The 26298-nt window shown below is 41.9% G+C and overlaps 1 protein-coding gene and 1 non-coding gene across 3 annotated transcripts in view; both read right to left on the bottom strand.

Annotated features, from left to right (window-relative positions):
• The window catches only part of SLC41A2 (solute carrier family 41 member 2), an 89315-nt gene that overhangs the window by 57914 nt on the left and 5103 nt on the right, over nt 1–26298 (bottom strand). Inside the window, exons 1-4 of one of the 2 annotated variants that reach the window (XM_028532871.2) lie at nt 24340–24442; nt 10639–11376; nt 6715–6822; nt 2382–2453 (exon numbers count right to left, since the gene is read on the bottom strand). In XM_028532871.2, the coding sequence (XP_028388672.1) occupies nt 2382–2453; nt 6715–6822; nt 10639–11205 (747 nt within the window). In that variant the 5' untranslated portion in view covers nt 11206–11376; nt 24340–24442. Of the gene's footprint in view, nt 1–2381; nt 2454–6714; nt 6823–10638; nt 11377–24339; nt 24443–26298 lie in introns of those variants that run through there. The other variant, XM_036019516.1, reaches the window with a different exon arrangement.
• On the bottom strand, nt 5996–6103 carry LOC114514222. The gene has a single exon (XR_003685956.1). It is a non-coding gene; the product is annotated as a U6 spliceosomal RNA (small nuclear RNA).

Raw genomic sequence — 26298 nt, forward strand, 5'->3', positions numbered from 1 at the left:
TGAGTAAATACTATAATATGTAAAAGCAGTACAATCAATTACTAATGTGAATTCTAGCACTGCAATTCCAAGGTTTTTCTTGGAAATAACATACAGAGCTAGGGAGCCTGTGACAGACATTTCCATTTCCACTCATATACATATGTGGAAGCACACAGCTGGGACGAGGAAGTCCTAGTCCGTGAACCTGCAAAAGAAATGCCTGATTGTACCCAAGAGAAGAGCTAGGTCTGCATTCAAGGAGTAGCTGGGGAGGCGATTGGGGGCCGGAGCCCTAAGTAGACTGAGCTCAGGGCACAGCCCTCCGGGTCCCGTAAGGGTTCTCCAGTGGGAGTGGGAACTTTGCTTCATTTGACACACTGGTCAAGGCGGCCACCCTGTACAGGTTAAGAAACCTGTAAGAGGTCAACTGCTTGGGATCGCATTGCATAGCCAGAAAGCACACATTCTGGCTTGTGGAGCCTGCTCTGTGCTTCCTTCCCATCCTTCCCTGCCTCTACCCTCTGCAGCCAGCCAGTCAGAGAAGCCGTTTTTCTGGCCCATCCCTTCCCTTCCCCCAAGCTCATCTCCCCCTTCCCAGGCTTTAGCAGACAAAGCCTCAGACAGAGCACCACCACCACCCCAGCCTGGCCCTCTTGTCTTCTCCCTTCTGTTCTCTCCACGGGTCCCTGGGCCCCGACCAGGAGCTGCCTCACTGGCTGGCACCAGTTGTGTCCTGATGGGCCTATGTGGGCCTCCCTGTTCCTCATGCATTCTGGGTGGAGTTGAGACAGGCAGACATGGACCTCAGGACACGGCATCTGGGACCGGTGGGTCCCCAGCCACCTCTGGCTCCCACCCTGACGGACAGTCGCAGGGAGAGAGGATGGCAAGGGAAAGTGTCAGACCAAGAGTGGAAGCAAAGACTAAACGCTGAGATGGGAATTATTGGAATGATTTGATGGATACAGCGCATACTACTTGGTAAGAGTTTAGGATATTTAAAAAAATTAAATTAAATTAAAAATATGATTTCAAAGTTTTATTTATAGATTAAATTATAGTAGTCTACTGGTTGGTACATATTTTGATTATCACCTCTGCACAGATTCCTACAGTTTCAAGCCGACAAGGATCACGGACATCTCTAATGCAATGCCAGGACTCCAAAGAAGAAAAGTAAGTCCAGAAAGGTTAAGGAAGTTAACAAAGGTTATATAGCTGGGTAAAGTCAGAGCTGAGAATAAAGATTAGATGCCACATTTTATTATCTCTAACCTTTTGACTTTAGTAGTAGTTTCATGATTTTTTTAATAGTCTATATTCCAAAATGTCCTTGCCTTTGAAATGCAACATAATAAATTCCTCTTCTGCAACCATGTTCTCAACATGATGCCCTAGTTGACCTAACACTAAAATAACTAAGCATTCCTGGAGAGTGTGGCTCAGTTGGTTGGAGCATTGTCCCATAAACTGAAATGTTGCCAGTCTGATTCCCGGTCAGGGCAAATACACAGGGTGTGTGGTTCAATCCCTATGTGGGGTGTGTATGAGAAGCAACGAATCAGTGTTCCTCTCTCTCCCTTCTTCTCTCTCTAAAAGCAATGAAAAAATGTCCTCAGGTAAGGATTTAAGAAAAAAAAAGTAAGCATTTCCTAAGCTCACACTTGCTAGAATGCTAGAGTTACTTAGGGGGCTGCCTTCCTGTGTCCTAGAGATGCAAGAAGGTGGTGGGAAAAGAAGAGAGAGTCACCTGAAATGAGAAGGAACTGTAGATAATTTCTATGTAAATTCACGTGTACATAATGGATAATTGAATGTGTTCATGTACATTAACATTAGTATTATTCACAAATTAAGGAAAACAGCTTAAACATCTGACCACATTATATAAAAAAAAGAGTTAAGGATTCTTGGGAACATTTGAGATCTTGCTCTTGGGTATGTATCCTCATTTTGACTGAAATAAACTCTTATAAAAACCCCAAAAATAGTAAGTAAAAAATTAAAATTAAAAAAGAGCAAAGTTTAATTAAATAAGAGGATTTGTATAAAATATCAAAGTAGAAAAATAGTACCTAAGCCAAGAAATGCTAAATATTTACTTGTACAGATATTAACTCAAGTTCTGGCTCTACTACACACTTACGGTAGAAAGTATTTTCTATATTTTGTATGTGACCTATTTTTCATATTTAGAAGAACATGAGCAATTTCTAGACAAAGAAAACTTTGGAGTCACGGATGTGCGTGCATCCTACCCCTTTCTCACAGCACTACATCATCGTCGTGGGCCCCCCGAAACAATCAGATGGCGGGCTTGACTAAAATGTACTCCATTCCACAGGCAGCACCCAGAGCTGTAAATCCAAGGTCTATAAACAAATACGTGCATCACTTACTTGTTTTAAAGCCAAGTTGCCAATTATTAGATTCCACTTTTCAATGGGTGAATCCATCTTCCCGATATTTACCTGTTAAGGTGGAAATTTTCATATTATCACTGAAGAATCTATACGCTCTCTATTCTGTTAAACAGCATGTGACGTCTTAAAGCCAAAGGTAATTCTTCAGTAAATCTGCTGAACTCACATTAGACTTTAAATATAACTCTGAACTCACTACCAGTCTTGCATCTCACATGCAGGTTGCCTGAGACATTTAAGATTTTTTTTTTCTTAATTACTAGCTCACGAGAACTAGTGGACCAGCTAGTACCACCTGCCTGCCTGCTAATCTGCTAATGTTATTTTACAACTAACACCATAATGCCCATCCTAAATTTTATGTATTTAGGCCCAATATAAATAGATAATTCTGAGCTGCTAGCATCTAATTCCACATCAAGAAAGTACTGTAATTTGAAAAATTATTGACCAAAAACCCAGACATAAACAAATCATTCACTTGTCCATAGTTTATATTTGAGTCATGACTAACCCTGTTAACAATAAAACACTCAGTCCAATGTGAGTTTTGGTCATGTATCGCCCTATTGAAGTTTATACATCTTTCAGCTAAGTGGAAGAATACTCTCCAAAAAAGATTATTGTTCACATATTAAATTGCACTGTAAGCCAAATCATACTTATCAACCACTTAGGATTCAAAAAAAATGTATATCCAAATCTGACAAGTTTTCTAATACAGTCTTTGGAAAACAATGAGCAACCATTCATTATGAAAAATACTATACTGAGCCTTGGCTGGTGTGGCTCAGTGGACTGAGCATGGGCCTGCGAACCAAAGAGTCACTGGTTCAATTCCCAGTCAGGGCACATGCCTGGGTTGTGGGCCAGGTCCCTAGTAGGGGGCACTTGAGAGGCAACCACACATTGATGTTTCTCTCCCTGTCTCCCCCTTCCCCTCTGTATAAAAATAAATAAAATCTTTATAAATAAATGGATAAGAAAAATACTATACTGAGACAGACTTCAATTCATCATCCGTTCGGTCATGGAAGATAGGTGAATGGGTAAAGTGAAAAGTATATACGGGTTATTATTTGTGGGTAGTTTTAACCGTGGCCAAACTGGAGTTTGGCTCAGTGTCTTCGGGCTATTAGGTTAAGTGCCATGTCAACATCTCCTGTATCAATCTAAAAAACAGATTCTGTTTTCTAACCTTACTCTGGACTGTCGTCTCAAAGCATCCAACAGATGCAAATAGTAAGATTTCTCAGTGTTTTAGAACAATTGTTCCTGCTGTCTTAATTTGTATATTTCTTTCCTAAGCCTGGAAATCTGAATTCTTGATGAAATTTGTGTTTGTAGCTCTGCCAACTTGGGTTTTTGCTCAGACGAGTGATAAGGGACAAGCAACGTTCAAAGAGTGAAACTATCTCAGGGTTCGTGTTCAAGAAACAGGTATGAGACACTGGGATCTATCTACCAGACATTGTAGAGAGAAACTGAAGAAGACACAAAAATATGGAAAGATGTTCCTCATTCCTGGATTGGGAAAATTCACATTGTTAAAATGTCCATATTACTTAAAGCAGTCTATAGATTTAAGGCAATCCCTATCAAAACACTTCAACAAAGTTAATTTTTTAAAAAGTGAGTAAGATAAGCCCTGGCTGGCGTAGCTCAGTGGATTGAGCATGGGCTGCGAAGCAAAGCATCACAGGTTCAATTCCCAGTCAGGGCACATGCCTGGGCTGCAGGCCACGGCCCCCAGCAACTGCACATTGATGTTTCTCTCTCTCTCTCTTTCTCCCTCCCTTCCCTCTCTAAAAATAAATAAATAAAATCTTTTTTAAAAAAGCAAGATAAAATCATACAGCAATAACTGCTTTTAAAAGTAACAAGCAATTATATTCCCACCACCTAGCTTTGTCAAATATTAACATTTGACCATATTTAGCATATCAATAAATCATATACTTGTTTCAAATCATTTTATTGTCCACAGGTATCTGAGGCTCTGTTTATATTCAGTATTTTTTCCTCTCCATTCTTCATATTGGATTATTTCTATCTTCAAATTCACAAATCCTCTCTTCCGCTATCACCAATATAATACATTTGATTCTTTTCTATAGTATCCATTATTCTTAAGATGTCCCGTCTGTTCACTCATTAAGACGTATGTTTGTTTAATTATTTGAACATTTTTTTCCCTTTAGTTCTTTGAACATATTTATACTAGTAGCTTTGAAAAATGTTGTTAAATCCAATATCTGGGCCCATTTCCAGTCACTTTCCAATGAGCAAATAGGAATTGCACTTTTCCTGAATATAAATCAATCACACCTCTGTGTTTCTTTCCACATGCAGTGATTTTCTGGTTGAACACTAGACAGCAGAATAACATGCACCATGACTGGGACTGTTACATTGTTCTGAGGATTACTGGCTTTCCTTTACAATGGGCGGTTAATTTTCACAGGCTCATCATTACAGACCCAGGGGTCTCCCTCCACGGGACCCATGGGCAGCAGCTCAGATCTCTGCCTGGCTCTCTCAGCTCCCAGCTCCTGCTTTCAGCCTCGCCCTCTGGCGATCTCCTTGGCGCCTGTGCAGTTCAACAGCCAGCCAAATGCTTGGGCAGAATTTCTGCCTAGACTCGGGGTGGGGCTCTTCTCTGTGGTTCTCTTGCTGCTGGGATTCACCCCCAATTTCCACCTGCTCTGTCACCTCCAAACTCTATTTACCTGATAATTCAAACCAACAAAACTTCAACTTTATGCCACTACAGCTCTGCATAAGTCACAGAAGGCACTTAGTCAGAAAAGCAAACACGCACAAATTTTAGCTAGGATATTTGTCTTTATAGGCTCCTCTCGCATTTCTGCCTTTATTTTATTTTATTTTATTTTATTTTTTACTCCCTTACCTCAAGCTGGTAAGACTGTAGGGTCTTTGCCACAAGAGATCCAGGGGCTGGGGGGTTCCCTCAAACAAAAAAAGCCTACGCTTTGCACGATCTTTCTTTATTTTCCTCTCCTGCCGAAAAGCCTTTTGGATTGGGTTCTACCTGGGTGATCCACCAGTTTCTAAAATGTAATGCAGCCTGGCTGGAGTAGCTCAGTGGATTGAGCACGGGCTGTGAACCAAAGTGTCGCAGGTTCGATTCTCAGTCAGGGTACAAGCCTGGGTTGCAGGCCACGGCCCCCAGCAACTGCACATTGATGTTTCTCTCTCTCTTTCTCCCTCCCTTTCCTCTCTAAAAAATAAATAAATAAAATCTTTTAAAAATTTTAAAAACAAAACAAAACGTAATGCATGCATAGATCACTGGGAAAAGATGACACACGGAACGCATGTATATACAACGATTAACTCCGACAACCTTGGTGAAGCTACAAAACAGCTTTATTTTAAGACAAAAGCTACAGGAATGCTGGACACACATTCCCGCTGGATGTCAAATGCCCAAGTATTCAAATCAATATTCAGTGTCACCCAATGTGACCATTCCATAACGAATTTCTGGGACACTAAAAAATAAGAAATTTAAGCAAGTTTTAAATTGTATCACCCTTTTATATTAAATTTTCTAGAAATAATATTTTTAAAATATGGAATGCTTCGCAAATTTGCATGTCATCCTTGCACCAGGGGCCACGCTAATCTTCTCCATAAGATTCCAGTTTTAGTGTATGTGCTGCCGAGGTGAGTACTAGAAATAATTCCTTAACAGTGAGAGCTGCTAGACTGACCCTGGGGCCACCAGACGTCCTGTTTTTAACGCTGTACAGATGCCCACCCTCAAACGAGAGAACCCAGGCTGTCTGTGGCCGGTTTGGCCGATCTACTGCTGAGAACGGTGGTGTTGCCAAATCATTACCCATTCTCTCCGCTCATGTGATATTTGACAAGAAAGAAACTTACCTCTTTGATTCTTAGGTTTGAAGATTTGGTGGACAGTAATGGAGCAGTTCCATTGAAATCCTTTCATAAACTAAAGCTGCACACATTGCTTGCTGATGATGCATTTCAAGTATTTTCAGATGAGCCTAAGATTGTGGCCCTCACTGATATTTTTTATTTTAATATTTTTACACGTACTTACTGCTTCATATCATCACTTGAGAAGAATCTGTCTTTTAAATTTTGAATCTAAAAGTGTAATAATGGAGCGATGTAACTGGCTTCCAAGAGACCAATTAGTAATACCCTCTGATGGCTTAATTAATTTTTGGCTGGCATTCATGGGCAGATGGCTCATGGAAGTGAGCCTGACTGTGTACATGGTTTTCACCATACACACTTTGAGGTGGGGAAAACTTACCGCAGTGGACAGTCTAGATGCCAATGTCATTTCCAAGTTCCCTTTGAGACCAAGTAGCGCAGGGACTAAAATGAAAACTTCTGTTACTTTTTTGAACACCTCCCAGTGCTGTAAGAAAAAAATAAAAAGAACTTTCTGACACTCTTTTCATTTGCACCTTGATTTTGGACTTCCCAGCTTCCAGAACCGTGAGAATTCAATGTCTGTTGTTTAAACCCCCCACTGCTAGAGATACTTCTAGGGATGCAACAGTTAAAAGAAAATGTGAAAACTTACCAAAAGTAACACAAAAAGAAATAGAAAATTTGATGAGCCCTGTGACTTTTAAAGGAACTCAAGCTGAGCCCTGGCTGGTGTGGCTCAGTGCATTGACTGCTGGTCTGCGAACCAAAAGGTCACCAGTTTGACTCCCAGTCAGGGCACATGCCTGGGTTGCAGGCCAGGTCCCCAGCTGGGGGCATGTGAGAGGCAACAGATTGATGTATCTCTCACACACTGATGTTTCTCTCCATCTCACCCTCCCTTCCCCTCTCTCTAAAAACAAATAAATAAAATCTTTAAAGAAACTCAAGCTGTAATTAAAAATATTCCCACAAAGAAAGCTGCAGGCCCAGATGCATTCATCAGGAAATTATACCAAGTACTTAAAAAAGAAATAGCAACAGTTACATAAAATTTAAAAAAGAGTAGGAGATAAACAGAGAACATTTTCAAATTCATCTAAGAGACGAGCACTACCTTAATAGGAAATCTGCCCGTGCCATTATGAGGACAGTTATAGGCTAATCTTATACATGAATATAAATGCAAGAACTCTAAACAAAATATTAACAATCAGAATTTTATACAAACAACAACAATAAATCATGACCATGTTGCATTTATCTCAGAAATATAAGGGTGGCTTAACCAATACAAGTCAACATAGCAGGAAATAAAATAGAAAATAAATATAAGAAAAAGCATGTGATAAAATTCAACCTCCAGTCATGATTTTACAAAAAGAAACCTGAGCAAACTAAAAAACAATCTTCTTAATCTGATAGCGAATATTACAAAACTCAACAGCCAGCCCCCTGCTTCATGACGAACTACTGAAAACTTATTCTCTGGGATCTGGAATAAAACAAGGTTTCCTGCTCTTACCACTTCCTTTTTATGGTGTAATACTTTGGAAGTCCTAGCCAGTACGGAATGGCAAGGAAAAGAGTTCAAATGTATACGATTTAGAAAGAAATAAAACCGTCATTATTCATAGATAACAGGATTACGATGAAGGAATTCCAAAGAATTTAAGGAAAAAATTGTTAAAATTACTAAATGATTTTAGCAACTTGCTGGATACGAGGTCAACACACCCACTCTAAAGTCCTCAGGCTTAGGGGTACGTATTAAAGTTCTCAAAATCACAAAAGTGGCTTTTTCCAATTATGCGTGTGTTGTTCTCTCAAATAGCACAGTATCAAGAAGTAAGTAAACATTACACCAGAGGGATGTATTTACATAATGAGCTATGTAAACATTCTGCCTAACGATCTATGCTGTAACACATTATTCCTATACATACCATTCCATAGCTAAATGTTTAGTGCTTCTTCACAATAATTGATACATCAAAAAAAAAGTCTACCAAATTAGCTTATTGATTCCGGCAACTCTGATACTACTGTAGGAACTTGAAAAAATTATATTTCAAGTGAACAGATAGGTATGGGCCCCCATGAATATAGTTCATTCAAAAATTCAATATACTTCTTTTTAAAAAGATTTTATTTTTATTTACTTTTAGGGAGAGTCAAAAGGAGGGAGAAAGAAAGGAAGAGAAACATCTGTTGGTTACCTCTCGCAAGCCCCCAACTGGGGACCCAGCCCATAATGTGCCCTGACTGGAAATCAAACCAGCGATCTTTCCATTTTCAGGTGGTGCTCAATCCACTGAGCCACACCAGCCAGGGCTCAACATACTTCTTAACACAGTTCTCTACATATTCTTTCTCTGTCTGATGGTGGAAAAATTACATTTCTACTTATGTAGTTTTCCACTTAGATAACAATGTTAACCGTTGAAAGCATCTCAGAGGCACAAAGGACCTGACATTTCTTTTAGGGAGCAGACAATGGAAGACCGGCACATTACAGGACAATGAATCTAAGACTTTCCCAGAGCCAGTCTGTCTCTGACTGACGAGTAAAAGCTGATAGTGACAGAATGACACAGTTTAACAATGTACTGCTGTAGAAAAATAATTATATGATAGGCAATTTTGTTACTATACTACATTAAGAACTACAAGTCAGTAAGTAGCATATACAAGTTCTGTCCAGAAAAAGCCCAGCAATTATTAAATAATGAGAACGGTTTGTGCAACATGGATAAAACTTGGCAGAGAAGGAGAGAATGGGCTGGAATGCACATGTGTGAACAATGACAACTTCACTGTACTAGTCAGTGGGGGCGGTAGATGCTGTTGAGTGAGCATGTGTACTGTGTGGCTGTTGCATTCAAAATGATTGAGCAAGTAGAACAACAAATCTTCATCAAATTTTGCATTAAGCTTGAACACTCCTCCGTGGAAACTATTTGGAAGATTCAGAAGGCCACAGCTATGGGCAACTGGTGACTGGCAGGCTCATCACAACAATGTGTCAGAGTTTTTTGGTGAAACATCGAACACCCAGGTAACTGAGACCCCATATCACCCAGATTTGGTGCCCTGCAACTTCTGACTTTTCTCAAAACTGAAATCACCCTTGAATAGAAAGAGATTTCAGACCATTGATAAGATTCAGCAAAATATGATGGGACAGCTGATGGCCACTGGGAGACCTGCATGACGTCCCAAGGCGCCTACTTTGAAGAGGACTAAGGTTTCATTGTCTTATATACAATGTTTCTTGTATCTTGTATCTTCTTCAATAAATGCCTCTATTTTTCACAGTACGTGGCTGGATACCTTCTGGACAGACCTCAAACATTTTAAAAATGGATAAAAGACACAAAAAAGTAATTCATATGTATTAACAGAAAAAAATAAAAAGAGCCAATAAAAAAATACTAAATGATAATTTAAGAATGTTAACAAAAATGTGATAACATTTTCTTATCAATTGTCAAAAACAAAAAAACAAGACAATCCAATGTTGATAAAGGCACAGAAAAATAAAAGTACTTACTGGTACAAACTACTTGAAAGGCAATTGAATAGGACCTATTAAATTTTAAACACATATACCTACCCTGAGGCCTAGCAATTTTTTTTAAAAAATCTATTTTATGAAAACATTAGCATAAGATTATAAAAATATATTTATAAGGATATTTATTAAAGTATCAGCATGGGGAAATGAATAAGTAAATTTTGGCATATGCATACAATGAAACATCAAGCATTCAGTTTAAAATGCAGAATATCTGTGTTACTAACTTGAGAAGATGTTCAAGATGTATTACTAAGCGATGAACAGAAGTTGCAGAAAAATATGTAGCGCATTTCATTTTTATTTTTGCAAAATAAAAGCTCTGCCCACATGTACACACGTCTGCATAGAAAGGCCTGCAAGTGTCCACAACAAATTCATAGCAATGGTAACCTGTGGAGGGAGAGTGTGGTTTGGACATGAGGAATAGGGAAGACTTTTTGTCTTTAATTTAACACTCTGTATTGTCTGAACCCATTTTGGGGTAACTTCATTATCGCAATCCTTCATGAAGACACACTGCATGGTCAGAACGAGACCATTCTCTTAGAACTTCTAATGGAAAACAAACAGAAAAGCACCTACAAAGAGCAAATTCTCTCCCAGAGTCAACATCAGTTCATTTTCCTAAGCAGCAACGTAAATCTAAAGTAAATGCCTGAGATGAGTAACCCTCATGCGGAACTTTAAATACCGAAAAGGGCGAAGTTACGGATGAAAACCTACCTGGACGATATCCAACACCATGCCCGCGGAAACGGTTCCGAAGCCAGCGAGCAGAAACGGCACCAGTATCTGCAGCGCCATCACGCCGCTGGACTCCTTCGGGACCTTCGGGCTCGCTTCCAACAGGACGTCTTCCTCCCCATCACTCGACGCATCCTCGGCCTGCAGCATGGCACAGGTCTCTGAGGCCTCCTCGCCGTCGCAGTAGTTGTAGTTGGCGTAGTCGTCGTACGTCTGGCTGCCGCCCGTGGGCGGGCGCCCGCCGTGGCCGTGGCCGTGGCCGTGGAAGGTCTGCTCCGAGAAGCTGTGATACTCCACGTGCGGCTCGGAGCGCGCGCCGAAAGTCTGCGCCGCCGTCGACAGCCCATCCTGCCAAATGCTGTTCGCTTTCTTGTGCCTGTCGTCCTGGCTCTTCTGGTAAATTACTGGAACCATACTCAGCAGAAAGTTTAAAAACGTATCGGACTGCACTGTGTCTAAGCTTCTAGTCCAGTCTCCAAAACCTCCTCCGCTACTCGGACCACCGCTCGTTGGATTAGTAACAGATCTTCCCTTGCTATTAGTCATATTGTCATCGCAGGCGACCCTGCACGCCTCAGATCGCAAGCTTCATGAGCCGCAGCTGGGGAATTGGGAGTCACGGGAACGCTGGTTTAAATGCAGATGCTGAATTCATTCTGTAGAAAATAGCGTTCCCACTAATAAGGGATGTTTAGAAGGTCCCCACAGGGACTGGATCTGGGAAAGAAAAAATAATTTTAAAAAATCAGATGCACCATCTCGATACTTCAGATTTTCATAGTCGAAGTGATAAAGCGCTGTGTCCTTAAACCAGCCCTCAGGTACTGCCACCGGCTTCACCGGCTGCACACGTAAACCGCGTGTGCCACGCGGGTTTGCCACACCGCTCTGCCACACGGCTCTGGACGCAGAAATGCCATGCAGAACAATGTTTGGTACTGCAAGGTCTGGGTTACGTCCCTCTTATCTTTGCATATTTTATGTAATTAACACCTATGTAAAGCCTTCAACTGTCCCAGAAGTTCAACACTAAACAAATTTATTCAGGGGACAGCCTCCACTTCTGTGGCGAGGACTGAGAACCACACTGCTCCAGACTTTTTCATATGTCCGTACACTGTAAAGGGTGCAGCATACGATGTTATATTTTAAGCACATTAAATAATAAACCATGTGATGTTATTTACACCTTAATATATATTTGGTTAGTCAATTACGAGGACAAGAATAATGTCTGCCATAAAGATGCTGGTTAAATATCTTGACTATTATACGGTACACTTATTTCCCATAAATTAGATTGGTGTCATATTTGTAGCTCTGACATACAAAAAAAAATTCATTATAATTGATTTAGGAATACAATCCCTCTGTTATCTAGGAAAGGGGATTACAAATATCCATTTAATCCTGTACTTTGCAAGCCAGCCAGAAGGAAGCTTGCACTGCACTTATGACTGAATGCACGTCTCCAAGTCTGCTCTGACCCACAATTCCAGAGCAGGCCCCTGGCCAGTGACCAGATTCCCTCTAGAGACTTTGGACTAAGAGACACAGGCACATGCACGCTGTGGTTCGGGAGTGATGGGCACTGAAGCGGCAAGGTCATGCCCCACCTGCCCAGGGAGACGGCCTATTTGAACAGCTGCTGCCACAGCTGCAAATGCGTTCAAAGCTATCATCACCATGGAGCTACAGGCCGCAGGTGTTTCTCAGGAACCTGGCGATGAGTTGATCAGGGACACATCGCCCCACTGCCTGCTGCCCACCCACCGAGGTAGCCTAAGAATGGTTGCTGCCAGAATGCCGCTTCTAGTGAAAATCATTATCCTCTGCAATATTGGTGTGCAGTGCCTTAGAATGTCCATTTCTTCTCCTTAAATAGGAAGATCGATGCCAGGAATGGCAGAGAGAAAAAGAAAAGGGGCTACATGGGGGACAAGTGGGTGCTAAGGCGTGGCTCACCTATGTCATCCCTCACTCATTTTCCTTCTTTCCCTCCCGTAATTATGGAGGGGTCTGGACAGTCCTCCTGGGGAGCAACCTTAAAGTACAGATTCTAGGACCCCCTTCCTACTGACCGAGGATATCTATGTCAGAGGCCTGTAAATGTTATCTTTCAAGCTCCTGGGGTGATGTCGGTGGAGACTTCCTATGGACCTGCACTGCAAATCGAATGAGTCGAGTAAGCACCGGAGGCCAACTGTGGCCACCTGCAGAGTAAGTCAGCGATCAAAGAAAATCAGGCGAATGGAAGCAACACCCAGAGTGAAGCAGAGAAGCAGCTAAGCAGCCCCAGGAAGAGAGATAAATAAGGCTGGCAGAGCTGTCTGCAAACCGTCCATGCAATGAGTGGCTCCGCTGTACGTAGGTCTGGAACTTAGGAGATTCCCAGCAGCCCCAACATGAGTCAGATGGAGTTTCTCTTCCTCCCACCCACACACCTCTTTTTAAACAGTGAGCACTTCACTGCCTCAAAGACATCTTTACTCAAAACAAAATATAAAATAAACCTCAAAGAGACTGAGCTTTCAGACAATTCTATGCCGCCGAAGGGCAAGCAATGGAGATAAAGGTAGTTTCCTCTTCTTGAAGCAAAACGATCAGCTTGAGCAAGGTGGAAATGCGGAGAGATGTAGATAAACCAGAAAGAAGGATGACAGTGTCCGTGTCACCACTCGGTCACCCAAAAATCCAGAAAGCTCGAAATGCATTCTCAGGATGCTTGACCAACAGAAAAAATGGAAGGGAGGGAAGGAAAGTCACAGAGGAATTTCCCCAGGCAAGTCATCTCTCTGAGGAGATACGCAGGATGTGGCTAAGCACAGAGTCTCCGCCGAGCTGGCCAGTGGGATCCAGAAGCAGAGACACCTCCAGGTCTTACTTCTGCTCCTGGTATTCTGACTTCGGTATAAGCCATTCAGAAGATTAGGTGGAGAGACAGATACTCAGCCAGGGTCACTGCGCACAGAGGCCGCACAGAGCCTTTCTGTGCATTTACAGAGTGCCTCGTGGAAAAAGGAAGGTCGCGAGTGGAGCCATGGGCTGCATTTCAGCCCCACCGCATCCCCTCACCCACATTGCAGGACACGCATGATCTTACACAGCAGACTGGACCCTCGGGTGAAATATTAAACCATGCTTCGAGGGTGTAGAACGCAGATGGTGGACATGTATTTTTGTTGTTTGCTCAGCCTCCTCCCCCACTTTTTTAGCTCATGGTATCTCCACTTCCTTGTGCTGTGAAACCATCCTTCCCTTAAGCCATGAGGTGCTGGTAGGTCTATCAGTCACAGCCCCCTGCCCCCCAGACCCCATAATTCACGACAGGCGGCTTGAGTGGGATCTGAGTCCTTCCCTGGAATGCACGCATGTGTTGGCTTACTATTTGCTGAGTGCCTGCTAGGTTACACAATCAGCAAAGCGGGCACCATTCCTGCTTCTTATGGGGAGAGAAAACAACCAGGTGAGCACAGGAATGAGATACGTTGTGAGGAAGGCTGTGAAGGAAGGAGTTAGCAAGGAATGAGTCACTTCCAGGGCTGAGAGCGGAAGGCCTCTGGGAGAGTTCTCTCACTTCCCTTTGGAATAACGTCGTTCTGAAGCACTCACTGAAAAGGTTCCTTCTGCCGCCACCACCATCACCAGCCCTTGGAGGAAGCCCACCTACTTTCGAAGAAGATCCACAGAAGAAGAACCAGAGCTAGGCCATGATGACAGGGTCCTGACAACATAATGAGGACTGACTTCTGTTTCATTTATTTAAAGTCCACTCCACCCTTGAGCGCCCCGATTACATGGGCCCATAAGACTCCTTCATTGATTAAGCTAGTCTGAGTGGTGTTTCTGTCCTAACAGTATTTTTTTTTAAACGATGCACTTTGGTAGTAGAAATTTCCTTCCACAGGTGTGTACCACGGACCACTTAAAACTCACACAGTGGTCTACATCAATTATGACAATACACTAGAAAAAAATTAAATGTATACCCATATAATCTAGAAAGATCTTTAAAAATCTTTCTCTAAGAATTAGGTTTACATTTTAACACCAAAAAAAAAAGTAGAAAGGACAAAAATCTCAGACGAAAAGACAGCCTTTCCGCCGAACACATTGAAATGTACGAAAAGCTCCACGACCCTAGGAAAAAGCTCTGTCCTGGGCCAGCACTGCCCACAGAGTGGCTGTGTCAGGGAACCGTGGGCTTAAATGAAAATAATACTGCAGTGATGCATTCAATTTAGGTACGAACCCAGAAAGCATTCCTACGAAAGCTCCTTATTTGTCAAAGTTAAGAAACAGAAGTGTAGCCCTGGCTGGCGTAGCTCAGTGGATTGAGCGCGGGCTGCAAACCAAAGTGTCGCAGGTTCGATTCCCAGCCAGGGTACATGCCTGGGTTGCAGGCCATAACCCCCAGCAACGGCACATTGATGTTTCTCTCTCTCTCTATCTCCCTCCCTTCCCTCTCTAAAAATAAATAAATAAAATCTTTTAAAAAAAAAAGAAAGAAAAAGAAGTATGTGGCCCGTGTGGTGAGTCTTGGAGGACATCTGCCCGCTGTGCTGGAGGCGCATCCAGCTCCACGGCAAAGGCTGAATGAGCAACAGCCCTTGGAAAACCCAGCAGAGCAGGGAGTTAGCAGGCCCCAGTCACGCCTGATGACTAAGCCCCCGTTATCCGGGAGGTGGCTACTTTGTTATCTTCCCATCACGATAAAAAGGTTTTTGTGTAATCTATTACCAGTAATTATAGCATTTAGTGAAAAAAAAATCTCAGAACTTGTTGATCAGGTGGACATTTTACATTTGCATGAATAAAGATAAAACCACAGTCCTATCACAGCTATGTACACACACACACACAATATGCTCTAGAAGTCTAATTGTGGTTATTATGTATTTTTACTCTTGCCACTCCACAGCATGCATCCTGCTCCTTTAATCTGTTTTTGAACATGTCTTCTGTTTTTGTGACTAAAATGTAGATAGTCTCCACACAGGATGTATTATGTGCTCAGTAAAATCAGCTTGTGGAGAGATCATGCCAAACAAAACTGGGCTGAAACTGATGTTATACAAATTATTTCCTTGCTTTGTAAAAAAGAAAACTGGTACATCCTTTTAACCAATACCCAGTAAGTACTTAACTGTTTTATTGTACAACAGGTTCATAAAGAAGGATCGTGTCTATTTAATCCGCTTTCTGCGGCACCCAAACAGCAGGGTGACGTTACGGCTGCTCACTTGTCTTTGACCAGCTCATCTGAAAGGTCCAAACTTAAATCCTCATCAACTTCGCTCAGTGATTCACACCTTCCATCCAAGCGAAAACTATTTTCAAAAGCTTTTTAGATGTCAGTGACACCATCTGAACTCCTCAGCGTTTCCATTGTTGATCCATATTTCCCCTTTCCTGAAGAATTTACCACCAAATCACTGCCCAGTACACATGCCAACCAGCTGTTCAGCAGCCGCCCCTCTGGTTTCCTCCCATCTGCTCTCCGCCGTCCTGCCAGGGCCTCACGGCCAAACCCTTCCTTCACCATTGAGGGGTCCTCAGGGCCCACGAGGACAGCCCAGCCCCACTGTTGGATCATAGTAAAGGCCCCCCCTTCTCCGTGTGAGCTGGCCCCACCGCTATCACTGAAACCATTTCTCACCGTCAGCCCTTCGATTCCGTCATTCTCATCCACTGAGCTCCCTGTGTTGCTTATTTTGGGTGACTCCTTATTTCACACTGACCCAGTGCCTTCTGCTAGATTACCTAAACCAGGTAAATTATTATTCCCTCAGCTACAAACCTCTTTTCTGCAGGCTTCCTCCTTCTACACGTTACACCAAATGGTTCCCAACACCCAAGAACTTTCACCTCATTCAAAAGGGCACAGGGAAAGCATACTACCTCAAAGAAATCTACCCAAGTTAATGTGGGGTTAAGGGGACAGAGAGGAGAGAAAAGTCAGCATAAAATGCTCAAAACATAGTTGGCAATTTTCCTATGACCTACAGTTTAAAAAAAAGAAAACTTCTGTTAAAAGAAAGGTATCCATTTGGTCTCCCACTGCCAATTCCCACAGAGCACAAAGGACATTCTGTTTTCTAAGTGATATTTAATATATCACTTGACCCGCAAAAGTTAAAAATCAACAGGGTGATGTAAAAGAAATCTCCTGAATTCTAAACGTTCTGCTGCTACTGGGCAGAGGTGTAACCCATGGTATCGTTCACAATGTGTGATAAAAAAAAAAAAGAGTATGGCTCTCTCCTGCCCGTTTCCTCTAGCTCTCCAAGGAAATGGAACTCTCCCAGGGTAACAATGCTGAAGGAGGAGGGGAAGCCCCTCAGTAACTGTCCCACAAACTTTGTGAGGTCTCAGTCTCAAATGGCTCCAAACACAGCCGAGCTATAGTCATCTATGTACATACCCTGTCCTATAATTTGTACCATTGTTCGGCTCATTTAAGAGTGCTTGGAAACTGAACTATAAGAAATGCTACCGCACAAACACAGTCCTCCCTAAACCAAAGACCCACCCCTGAAGTGGAATGAAAGCACCTCCCTTCGCCCCCACCCCTTTTTTGGCTGAAATACAGCGTTAGCTTCTCAAACAAACAAAAAAACAAACAACCTTGACTTCTGCGGCTTAAACTGGAAACCGTCTGGTTAAACTGGATTCGAGCACTCACGTACACATTTAGCTAATAGGTAGTGGTGTCAAACTTTCTGGTCAAGTTAAGAAAAATGGTAGGAAAATGAAAGGGCAATGAACTGCCATTGCAGTCACTCGTGGCAGCTGTAAAACTGGTGGTCTGGATGTTTTCCACCAAACACAAAAGCTTGAGAGGTTATGGACAGGATTCAGCTACTGACATCCACGAGCTAGCAGATTCCATAAAACAATCGCTCATTTCTAAGGCTGCCCACTGACACAAAAGACGAACGTCATAAAATCTAGCAATCCTGAAGTTTCTGTATGCCTCAAAGACAGCTAAATATTTGTTTAAAAAGTTGCCTAGGCCCAGAGATATCATCAGTGGGTTTCATAAACTTTCAGTGTGATAAATACTCAAAACAGCTCAAATAATTCTTCAGAAGAAACCAGACACAGGCACGCTCTCCCTCCTGGGGGCACACCTGTGCCTTTCCCTCCCCCCTCTCCTTCCCCCAAAGGTGTGCACCTCCTACCCTCTAAGGGACCCCAAGAGACTTGCCACTAGGGGAGCAATGGGCAGCGGCAGCTCGTCCCAGCCTAACCCCCTGAACCTGTCCCCCAGGCCATCTTTCATCTGACTTCCCACTGAGCTGCCAGCAGCCCCGCCCCTGGCTCACTTCTTTCCCGTGACCTTTCTGGGGCTCGAGAGCAGCCCCACCTAGGGCTCTCCCTCGCTTCTTCTATTCTAGGCCCTTCCTTGTTTCACTGTCCCAGCTTTGATAAACATTGCCAAAATAAAAATTAAAAAAGAAAAAAGAAACCAGACCCAGGGTAACTGATTTGGTTTTCAGAATCACAACCCCCACTAAAACACACACACACACACACACACACACACAAAAGAATTTTTTAAAGAATGCTTTGTTTGGAAGAAAGATACGACAAAAACAAGCCAATGAATCAACTCAACGACAACCGATGGTTAAACCGTTTGTACTTGCTGAGAAAATGTTGACAGAGTAAACAAGGCGTGTGTCCCAGAGCTAAACTAAACGTATTGCATAAACAAAGTACAGTTATTCCACCGAGTGCCATCAGCTGGGTTATATCCAGCCCCTATCAAACCAGTCAACTGAAACAGGCGGAAAAAAAATTCATTTAACTAGGTGTTCCCATTAAATTGATAATAATACACAGTTTTGTTTTTTTGTGTATTTTCTTTGCTTTGTTTTTATAATACAGGAAGCACACAATTGCCAGAAAAATCAGTTACTGCCACTGCTTAAAACAACTTAATGAATTGGTTGGACAGCAAGCGAGTTGAATCAGAGAACTCTGTTTTAAGGTTGAAAAACTGTTTTTAAACAACAAAATATTAGGCTTCCTCTACTCTATATTAAACATTGCTTACCTGTATCTTATTTAAAAAGCTCCCCAATAGTTAATAACTTGCTCCTGTAATTGACATGTAACTGTCAATCATTAATTTCCTGCAAACTACCACTGAGAACACATCACTTCCTCATGAATCTTTATTTAGAAATTACAATTACAGAAAGCCATGCTACTGACAACTGGTATTTCTACTTTCCTTTAATAAAGATTGAGGCACCCTTCTTTTTAAAACTTTAGCAGCTAAGAAATTTACAGCTACATCTGAAACTCAAATCTATGATCAATTTATTCATCTTAACATTACACTCCTAGTTTTATTTTCTTTGGTACTGGTATTCTAATTCTTTTTTTTTGAAACCAACATTTCTTGTATATGTTGTTTTATAAACTGACACAGCACACTTGGGTAAAACATAGTTCATTTCCTCGCTGTTTTTCTCTGGTACTTATAGATCTGAAATACTTAAATTGAGAAACCAGATAAGTAGAATTCATCAGCATTTCAAATGAGCAGAAATTATTATTCTGAACTTATACAAAGTATACTTTCACACTTTCACCCTTCACACATCCTTGCACTCCTAGAAAGAATTCAGTTTTAAAAATGCAAATCCACTTCTGGGACCTACTGAAAGCATGCACTTGACTCTCTGTATAATTAAACCGAAAATACAAGCTTCCAGAATTTCAAGGTATGGAAAGGATGCCAATGCGTCCAAGTTTTAAAAGTCTTCTTCCTGAGAGGGGGGAAAGGAAGAGAGGAAGCTGATGCGTCAACATTTAAAAGCAAAAACGAAACTTTTTAAGAAAAGAGAGAAGGAAATAACTTGCCACCTGTAAGGCTATCATTGTTCATCTCCATTTGAGACTGACAGCATCTCATCATTTTCAGCTACCCCGTGTCAAATACTCACTCAGAACACTTCTGTTTCTCTGCCACCCTTTCCTCTCCCCCAGCCTGGAGCTGAGGCAGCAGGTCACGCGGAGGGCAGCTCACACCAGGAGACGGCACCCTCCACTGGGTGAGGAAGCGGGCAGCTTCTACACTGGGGTCTTCCACGGACGTTGGCCCAACACCTCCCCTCGCTGGGACATCTTCGCCCAGGCAGGTGACGCCAGATCTCCTACCTTCCCCAAACCGCCCTTTCCCTCAATACACGGGGCTGCGCAGTCTGTTCCGGGGCACAAGCTGGCGACCAGACGCTGCATGCAGATTAGATAAACTACAGGTACACAGTGTTGATATTACTCAATTACCTTGGCATCAAACTGAAACAATGACCTGACTCTCCACCTTTACTCCCTGCAATCAAGTCTCTCTTCTACCCTTTGCTCAGGGCGGTATGTGTTTTTATTCAAATGCCAGTTTGTTTGTTTTTTTAAACGAGCGTTTTCTGAAGGGCTCTAAGTCCAGCTTGACGTTCAAGCTAAACCTACTCTCAAAGCCACCCCAACACCTACTTAGCTGCCACCCAATGGTCTTCGCGCATGGAAGTATCCTGACTGCCCCTTCTTGTACAGCTCATTTGAAACTGCTCCTGACATCCACTGGCACCGTGTCTCTTTCACTGTTTCTCTCTCTTTTTTTTTTCACAGAAGCAATGTGCGTTCAATGCAAAAACTAAAATAATAATAATAAAGCCAAAAAGAAACAAAATTATTCTGGAAACCCACCATCCAGAGATAATCACTGATCACATGTGTGTGCATATGTTGGCATTACTATATTTTATATACACACGCTCACATATGTCTAAAACAAAAATAGGCTCACCTTGTATACTGCCTTGCATCCTGCTTTTTGCATTTCAAAAAAGTATCCGATTTTTTCCCTCATCGGTACCATCCTACAAAGTTAAATTTTTAATGGCTACTTACAATTTACTACTTCTAAAACTCCCGGGAGTTCCTCGAATTCCTTTCTTCTTTTCCACTCTTCCGCCCCACACACTCCACTGTGAGCACCACACACAACACGCAACGACAGCCTTTCTTCAGTCGGCATCACTGAACGCTTTCAGACAACGACGCACTGCTGCATGTTTCTCGGAGCCAGGATTTCGAGTGCGTCCTACGCATCTGTTAGCTGATGGTGGATCAGTAACCGTCTCCGCCCCACAGGCTCCGGGGCAGGGCCGCGCGCTACCACCTCCGCAGCGGCGCGTCTGTCTCCCCCGCAGCCCACCGCACGGAATTCAAAACGATTGCAATTCCAAACAAAATTTGAGTCATAAACGCTGTTCTTCCCAAAACGATGACTTCACTGTGTCTTTAAGGATTGCGGAACATTAAGTCATTGAAATGTTTTTCTCTCTTTCAGTGCTCCCTTCCGAACGCTCACACACATGGCCTCGATTGCCTGGTGAGCTGTGTCCCCCGGGACTGACACAGAACCCGGTTTTGTTCTACCGAGTAGCCTGGGTCTAAATTCAGACTGCAAAGTCTACGCACAGTTCAAATCGCATGCCTGGGTGAGAAGGCAGAGTCCAGTGAGCACCTCTTCAAAAAGAGAGTATTAATCACCTGCTAGAAGCTGAGTTGTTCATGCGGAACCACTGGCGAGTGCTTTACGCTCTGTGTGAAGCCAATGTTTGCTAACGCCTTCATCGGATGAGCAAGTGACATGACTGGCACTGAGTGATTTCATAGGGGAATTTCATGTGACACATGCAGCAAATCTTCATGCGTCAATTAAGAAAGATGATTTGATTCCCAAAAGTTAAATGTTAGGAAGTGTCAACAGGCTAACGATATGGATGGTGGTTAAGAGCCTGGGTTCCCAGGTCAGACTGCTTTGGCTTCAGTTCTAATTTGCACCAGCTGTGGATCTATGCCTCTGTACCTCAGTTTCCTCGTGAAAAAAACACCTCCTTCATGGAGCTGTTGTGAGGATTCAATGACATAATACGTGTAAAGTGCTTAGGACAGTGGGCTGAACCTTTCAAAAATGGTGGCTAATCATCATCATCATTATTTTTCATTATTATACATTTTTCATGAAAGATTCAAAACCTAACTTCCCATTTCTTCCTCCCTTACTAAGGAATATACTATTCCACATAATCACAAAAATATTATACATTGTGCCCTGGCCAGGTGGCTCAGTTGGTTGGAGCATCATCCCATACGCCAGAAGGTTGCAGGTTCGATCCCCTGTCAGGGCACATACCTAGGCTGCAGGTTTGATTCCTGGTTGGGGCACGAATGGAAGACAACCAATCAGTGTTTGTCTCTCACATTCAAGTCTCTCTCCATCTCTCTCTCTTTGTCTCTGTGTGTGTGTGTGTGTCTCTCTAGTCAGTAAGCATATGGTCCAGCTGATGATGTTTTTCAATTAAAAAAATATTATACATGGCTGTACTGCACTCATCCATGGCTTATAATTTTCAGATCAACTGTTTTGTTCCAATTTTCTCTAAAAATCAATTGAGTGCTCACTTCAGCAGCATAAACACTAAAGTGGGAACGATATAGCAATTAGCACGGTCTCCGTCCGAGCAAGGACAACACACAAATTCATGAAGCATTCCATATTTTTGTCTTTCTGAAAATCAGTAAATGCATTCTTTACTAATCTGTGATTAAAATGTTTCTTCTTAATGATAAAGCACTTTTGTCATTAAAAAAAAATCAATGGAAGTTTAATATTTACATTTGATACAACTGACCCATCTTACTTATAATTAAACTACCTGCATGCAATAAAGTGTATACACACACTAAACGGTGCCTGTATATACTGAACCACACAGGTCTTGAGGAAAACACAGCATTTCAAAAGAAAATGAAAGCCGGAATAGGAAATAGCTCTGACACTGTTGTGAAAGTTAAATATCATATCTGATGCATCTTTTCATTTTAATATAATATGTAAATAACATCTTTACAATCAGCAAATAAAACAGACTACTTTAAACCACACTGTAAGGTTGATCGTGAACTGAAGCATCTCTAACTCTACCCAACCAGACAGGTATGCATCAGAAAGGTGGAATTCATCATGAATTTGCCTGGGGTTCTTTTGGAACCCTATAATCTAGAAATGCTAGTGTTCAAGAGTTTTCTTTTTTCTACTTAATGAGTACTAGGAAGTTACTATTAAAATTCTTTATTAATTCTTTGTTATCTAAAAGATAGAAGAAAGTGGCAGATATAATGAACAAAAGAGCTGGCCAGCCTTTGGACTCTGGGGCGACCTACTAATTCGTCTTTCTTGATCATAGGTGCAACAGTCTGCTTTAAGTCTCAGGAGAATGCCCTGGATGATGATGAAAGAGATTTATTTCCCCACTATATGTTCCTTTGGCCCTATTACTTTCCTAAGTTATTTACACTTACCTTACCAGGAATATGAATAACTTATCCATATAGCCACTCTCAGCCAAAAAAAAAACAGAAAACCAAACAACCAAACACTACTTCTTCAAAGAACTAGAGAGTCATCCATAAATCCTCCAAACTATATAAAAACTTAAACCCAAAGGAAAGGAGAACAACCACCTATTCTACGGAACATCGACGCCACTTCAAGCAAAAAGAATAGACTCCATTTATATGTACTTGTCTCATATTATCTTTTTGTGAAACTCTAGGAGCTAGCCATGTCCGTACATTACAGTCTAGGAAACTGAGGCTCCGAGAGGTTGAGTGATATGCCCAGGCTACAAAGGTAGTAAGATAAAGACAAAGGACTTGAATTCACAACTTTCTGACCAAACAACTAATGATAAGGAGGACACTACAGGCGGTTCTCTGTGTTGTGACAACTGCACACCAGTGTCAGTGACCACGGGGGACCAGGAACACAGAACCAAGGTCCTTACAGTGCTCCCTCCCAACTCCGCTCATGCCAACTCTGGAATCCTGTCAACTGGATTCAAGTTTAGTGTGTTTTTTTTACATAGTTGATTGCTCAAGAATGAAAACAACTCTCTTATGCATCTCATCCCCAATTCACAGGTAAACTCTCTGCATTATCATCTACTGATTAATAAATGAGCAAATACTACCAAAAGACCCAGAAATGTAACCATATCATAAATGCTCTTTTTATAGGAGGAGTAAGTTCCATAGAAGTGTAGAAGGAAGTTACCACTTGTATCATTAGTACCCACACCCCAAATGCCCTTAACTTTATAATACCTTACTGCCCTTACACATGAAGGTCACCCTTTATTAGTCTAAGAGCTTTTGATACAAAAGTCTGCCTATTCCCCACTTATTGTTATTCAAAGTGTAGGTGTTCACTAAATCCATGTTAAAAGGAATGCACAGAACAATGATGAGCTCCACCTTAAAGAGCAAGTGGGAGTTGGAGAGACAGGGAGTAACAAAGGGGGAGTGTATCCTAACAACGTGTATGGTGGCGACCAGGCGGGAAACTGCTGGGACAATGAGGACAGGTCTGCGCTGATCCTTGCGGGCAAGCCCCCAAACCGGGGAAGATCTGGAATTCCTGAGTAGGGGACTCAGGGATTCACTTTCTAAATTAGGCCAATTGTTTTTAAACATTTCCTTTTAATGCAGAGAAACTGCTTGTTTACATGGACTCTTCTGTGAATCCCGATACATGAAACGGGTGAAAGCAGTACAGGTTGAAGTGCCCTGTGTCCACCCACTCAGCTCCCACCTTACCTGACTTGAGAAGACCCAGAAACTCTTCATTGGAGCACAGCTTGAAAATCACTGAGTTAGGAAAAAGTCTGGCCCTGGCTGGTGCGGCTCAGTGGATTGAGCGCTGGCCTGCAAACCAAGAAGTCACCAGTTCAATTCCCAGTCAGGGCACATGTCTGGGTTGCACACCAGGTCCCCAGTAGGGGGTGTGCGAGAGGCAACCACACTCTGATGCTTCTCTCCCTCTCTTCCTCCCTCCCTCCCCTTAAAAAAGAAAAGAAAAACATCTGGAAAGACAGATACCAAAGTGCTCAGAGCACTGGCCTCTGGAGGAGAATTGGGTCGGCCTACCTTGGTAGGGTAAAGAAAGACCTGAAATACAATTTTCACTTTTTAAGTCCTGCATATTTTTATATTATTTGAACTTTTGTTTATCCTGAGCACTTTTTATTTTTTAATTTAAAAAGAAATAAGAAAACATTGCTCTAAAACAGCATTGTAATAGTTAAATTTCTTCAAGTGGATTGCCAGCCACATTTTAAATGAGTCACTTCCCTATAGCAGGACATTTTCTTGACTACATTACATTGCAATGAAAATGAAAATCTTCTAGCATAATATTTTCCCATATCTGGAATTTATTTCCTTAGGGTGAATTTATAAAAGTTAGTTTCAGTTTAAGCTCTATGAGGCACAGCTTAAAATAGGACTCTGTAGAACATAAAAATATAAAACTTAATGAGTTTTAAAAGCCATCCTCTATTAGCAAATTTTGATCCTAGCATTCGGGTTTAAGATACATAAAACCTAATTTACAAAACTAATTAGCAAAGTTTCCACATCTCAAAAAATGCATTAAAAAGAAATTTGATTCAGAAATTGAAATCGCTCTACCTTTCATGAATTTTTCATAACTTCTCTTGCCACTTATGAAAACCATACCCTGAAAGAATTTCTCCTTCACAGATGGGTTTCACGATCTAATTCTGTGAAGTCACAGTACTGTGACAGTATAATCATTCTCTGGCAACAAGCTGACATCATTAAATTCTTATTTGTACGTTCTCTGGGGTGTACAGATGTTCTATTTTTACTTCTTTTAAGATCAAAATCTAGTTCCTGTTGCCTCTCCATTAATCTCATATAAGTGATACATTTTCATCTAATTTATTCCCTTTGTCCCCAGCCATCTTTATAAAACCAATTTTTGGTGATGGCTCAGAGAATACCTTTCTGTTCAAACAAAATATAAATGACAGCTGGGTTGCCTCCTCCCGTGACCAGTCTCTGAGTGTTCTGTACTCCTAAGGAGGAGACACTCCAAAATCAGTTTGATGTTTGCCCTGGCTGTTGTGGCTCAGTGGGTTGAATGCCAGCCTGCAAACCAAAGGGTCGCCGGTTTGATTCCCAGTCAGGGCACATTCCTGGGTTGCGGGCTGGGTCCCCAGTAGGGAGTGCACAAGAGGCAACCACACATTGATGTTTCTCTCCCTCCCTCCTTCCCTTCCCTTCTCTCTAAAAATAAATAAAATCTTTTTTTAAAAGTTTGATGTTCTTTTCCTTGTCTTTACTACTGTCTTAATGTAAGAGTACTTTTTGTTAACTTATCTTTTAAACTATTGAATGTGCCTGTGTCACACGATTTCAACTAAAAGGAAAGAATTCCTAATAAAACCTTTTTCTTTTTTCAAAAGCAACATCAAGGCCGTGTCGCTGCTATGCAACAGTTCTCCTGTTAAGGGTATTTGTACTCCATCAGCAAAGATTTGCTTCGTCTCCACTGGGTGCCAGCTGCTGTGCTGAATACCAGAGAGTCCGTGTGAACAACGCAGAGGAAAGGTCTGCTCCCAGAGAGCTTTCCGTTCAAAGACACTCAGGCAAACAAGGAATCTTTATGCCATGGAAGGGTTCAGTACAAGAGAGGTGGAATGACTCTTGATAAAAAGAGATTGGAACGAATTTTGGAATACCTGTAACACT

The sequence above is a fragment of the Phyllostomus discolor genome, chromosome 2 (genome assembly GCF_004126475.2).
Source record: "Phyllostomus discolor isolate MPI-MPIP mPhyDis1 chromosome 2, mPhyDis1.pri.v3, whole genome shotgun sequence".
Lineage (NCBI taxonomy): Eukaryota > Metazoa > Chordata > Mammalia > Chiroptera > Phyllostomidae > Phyllostomus > Phyllostomus discolor.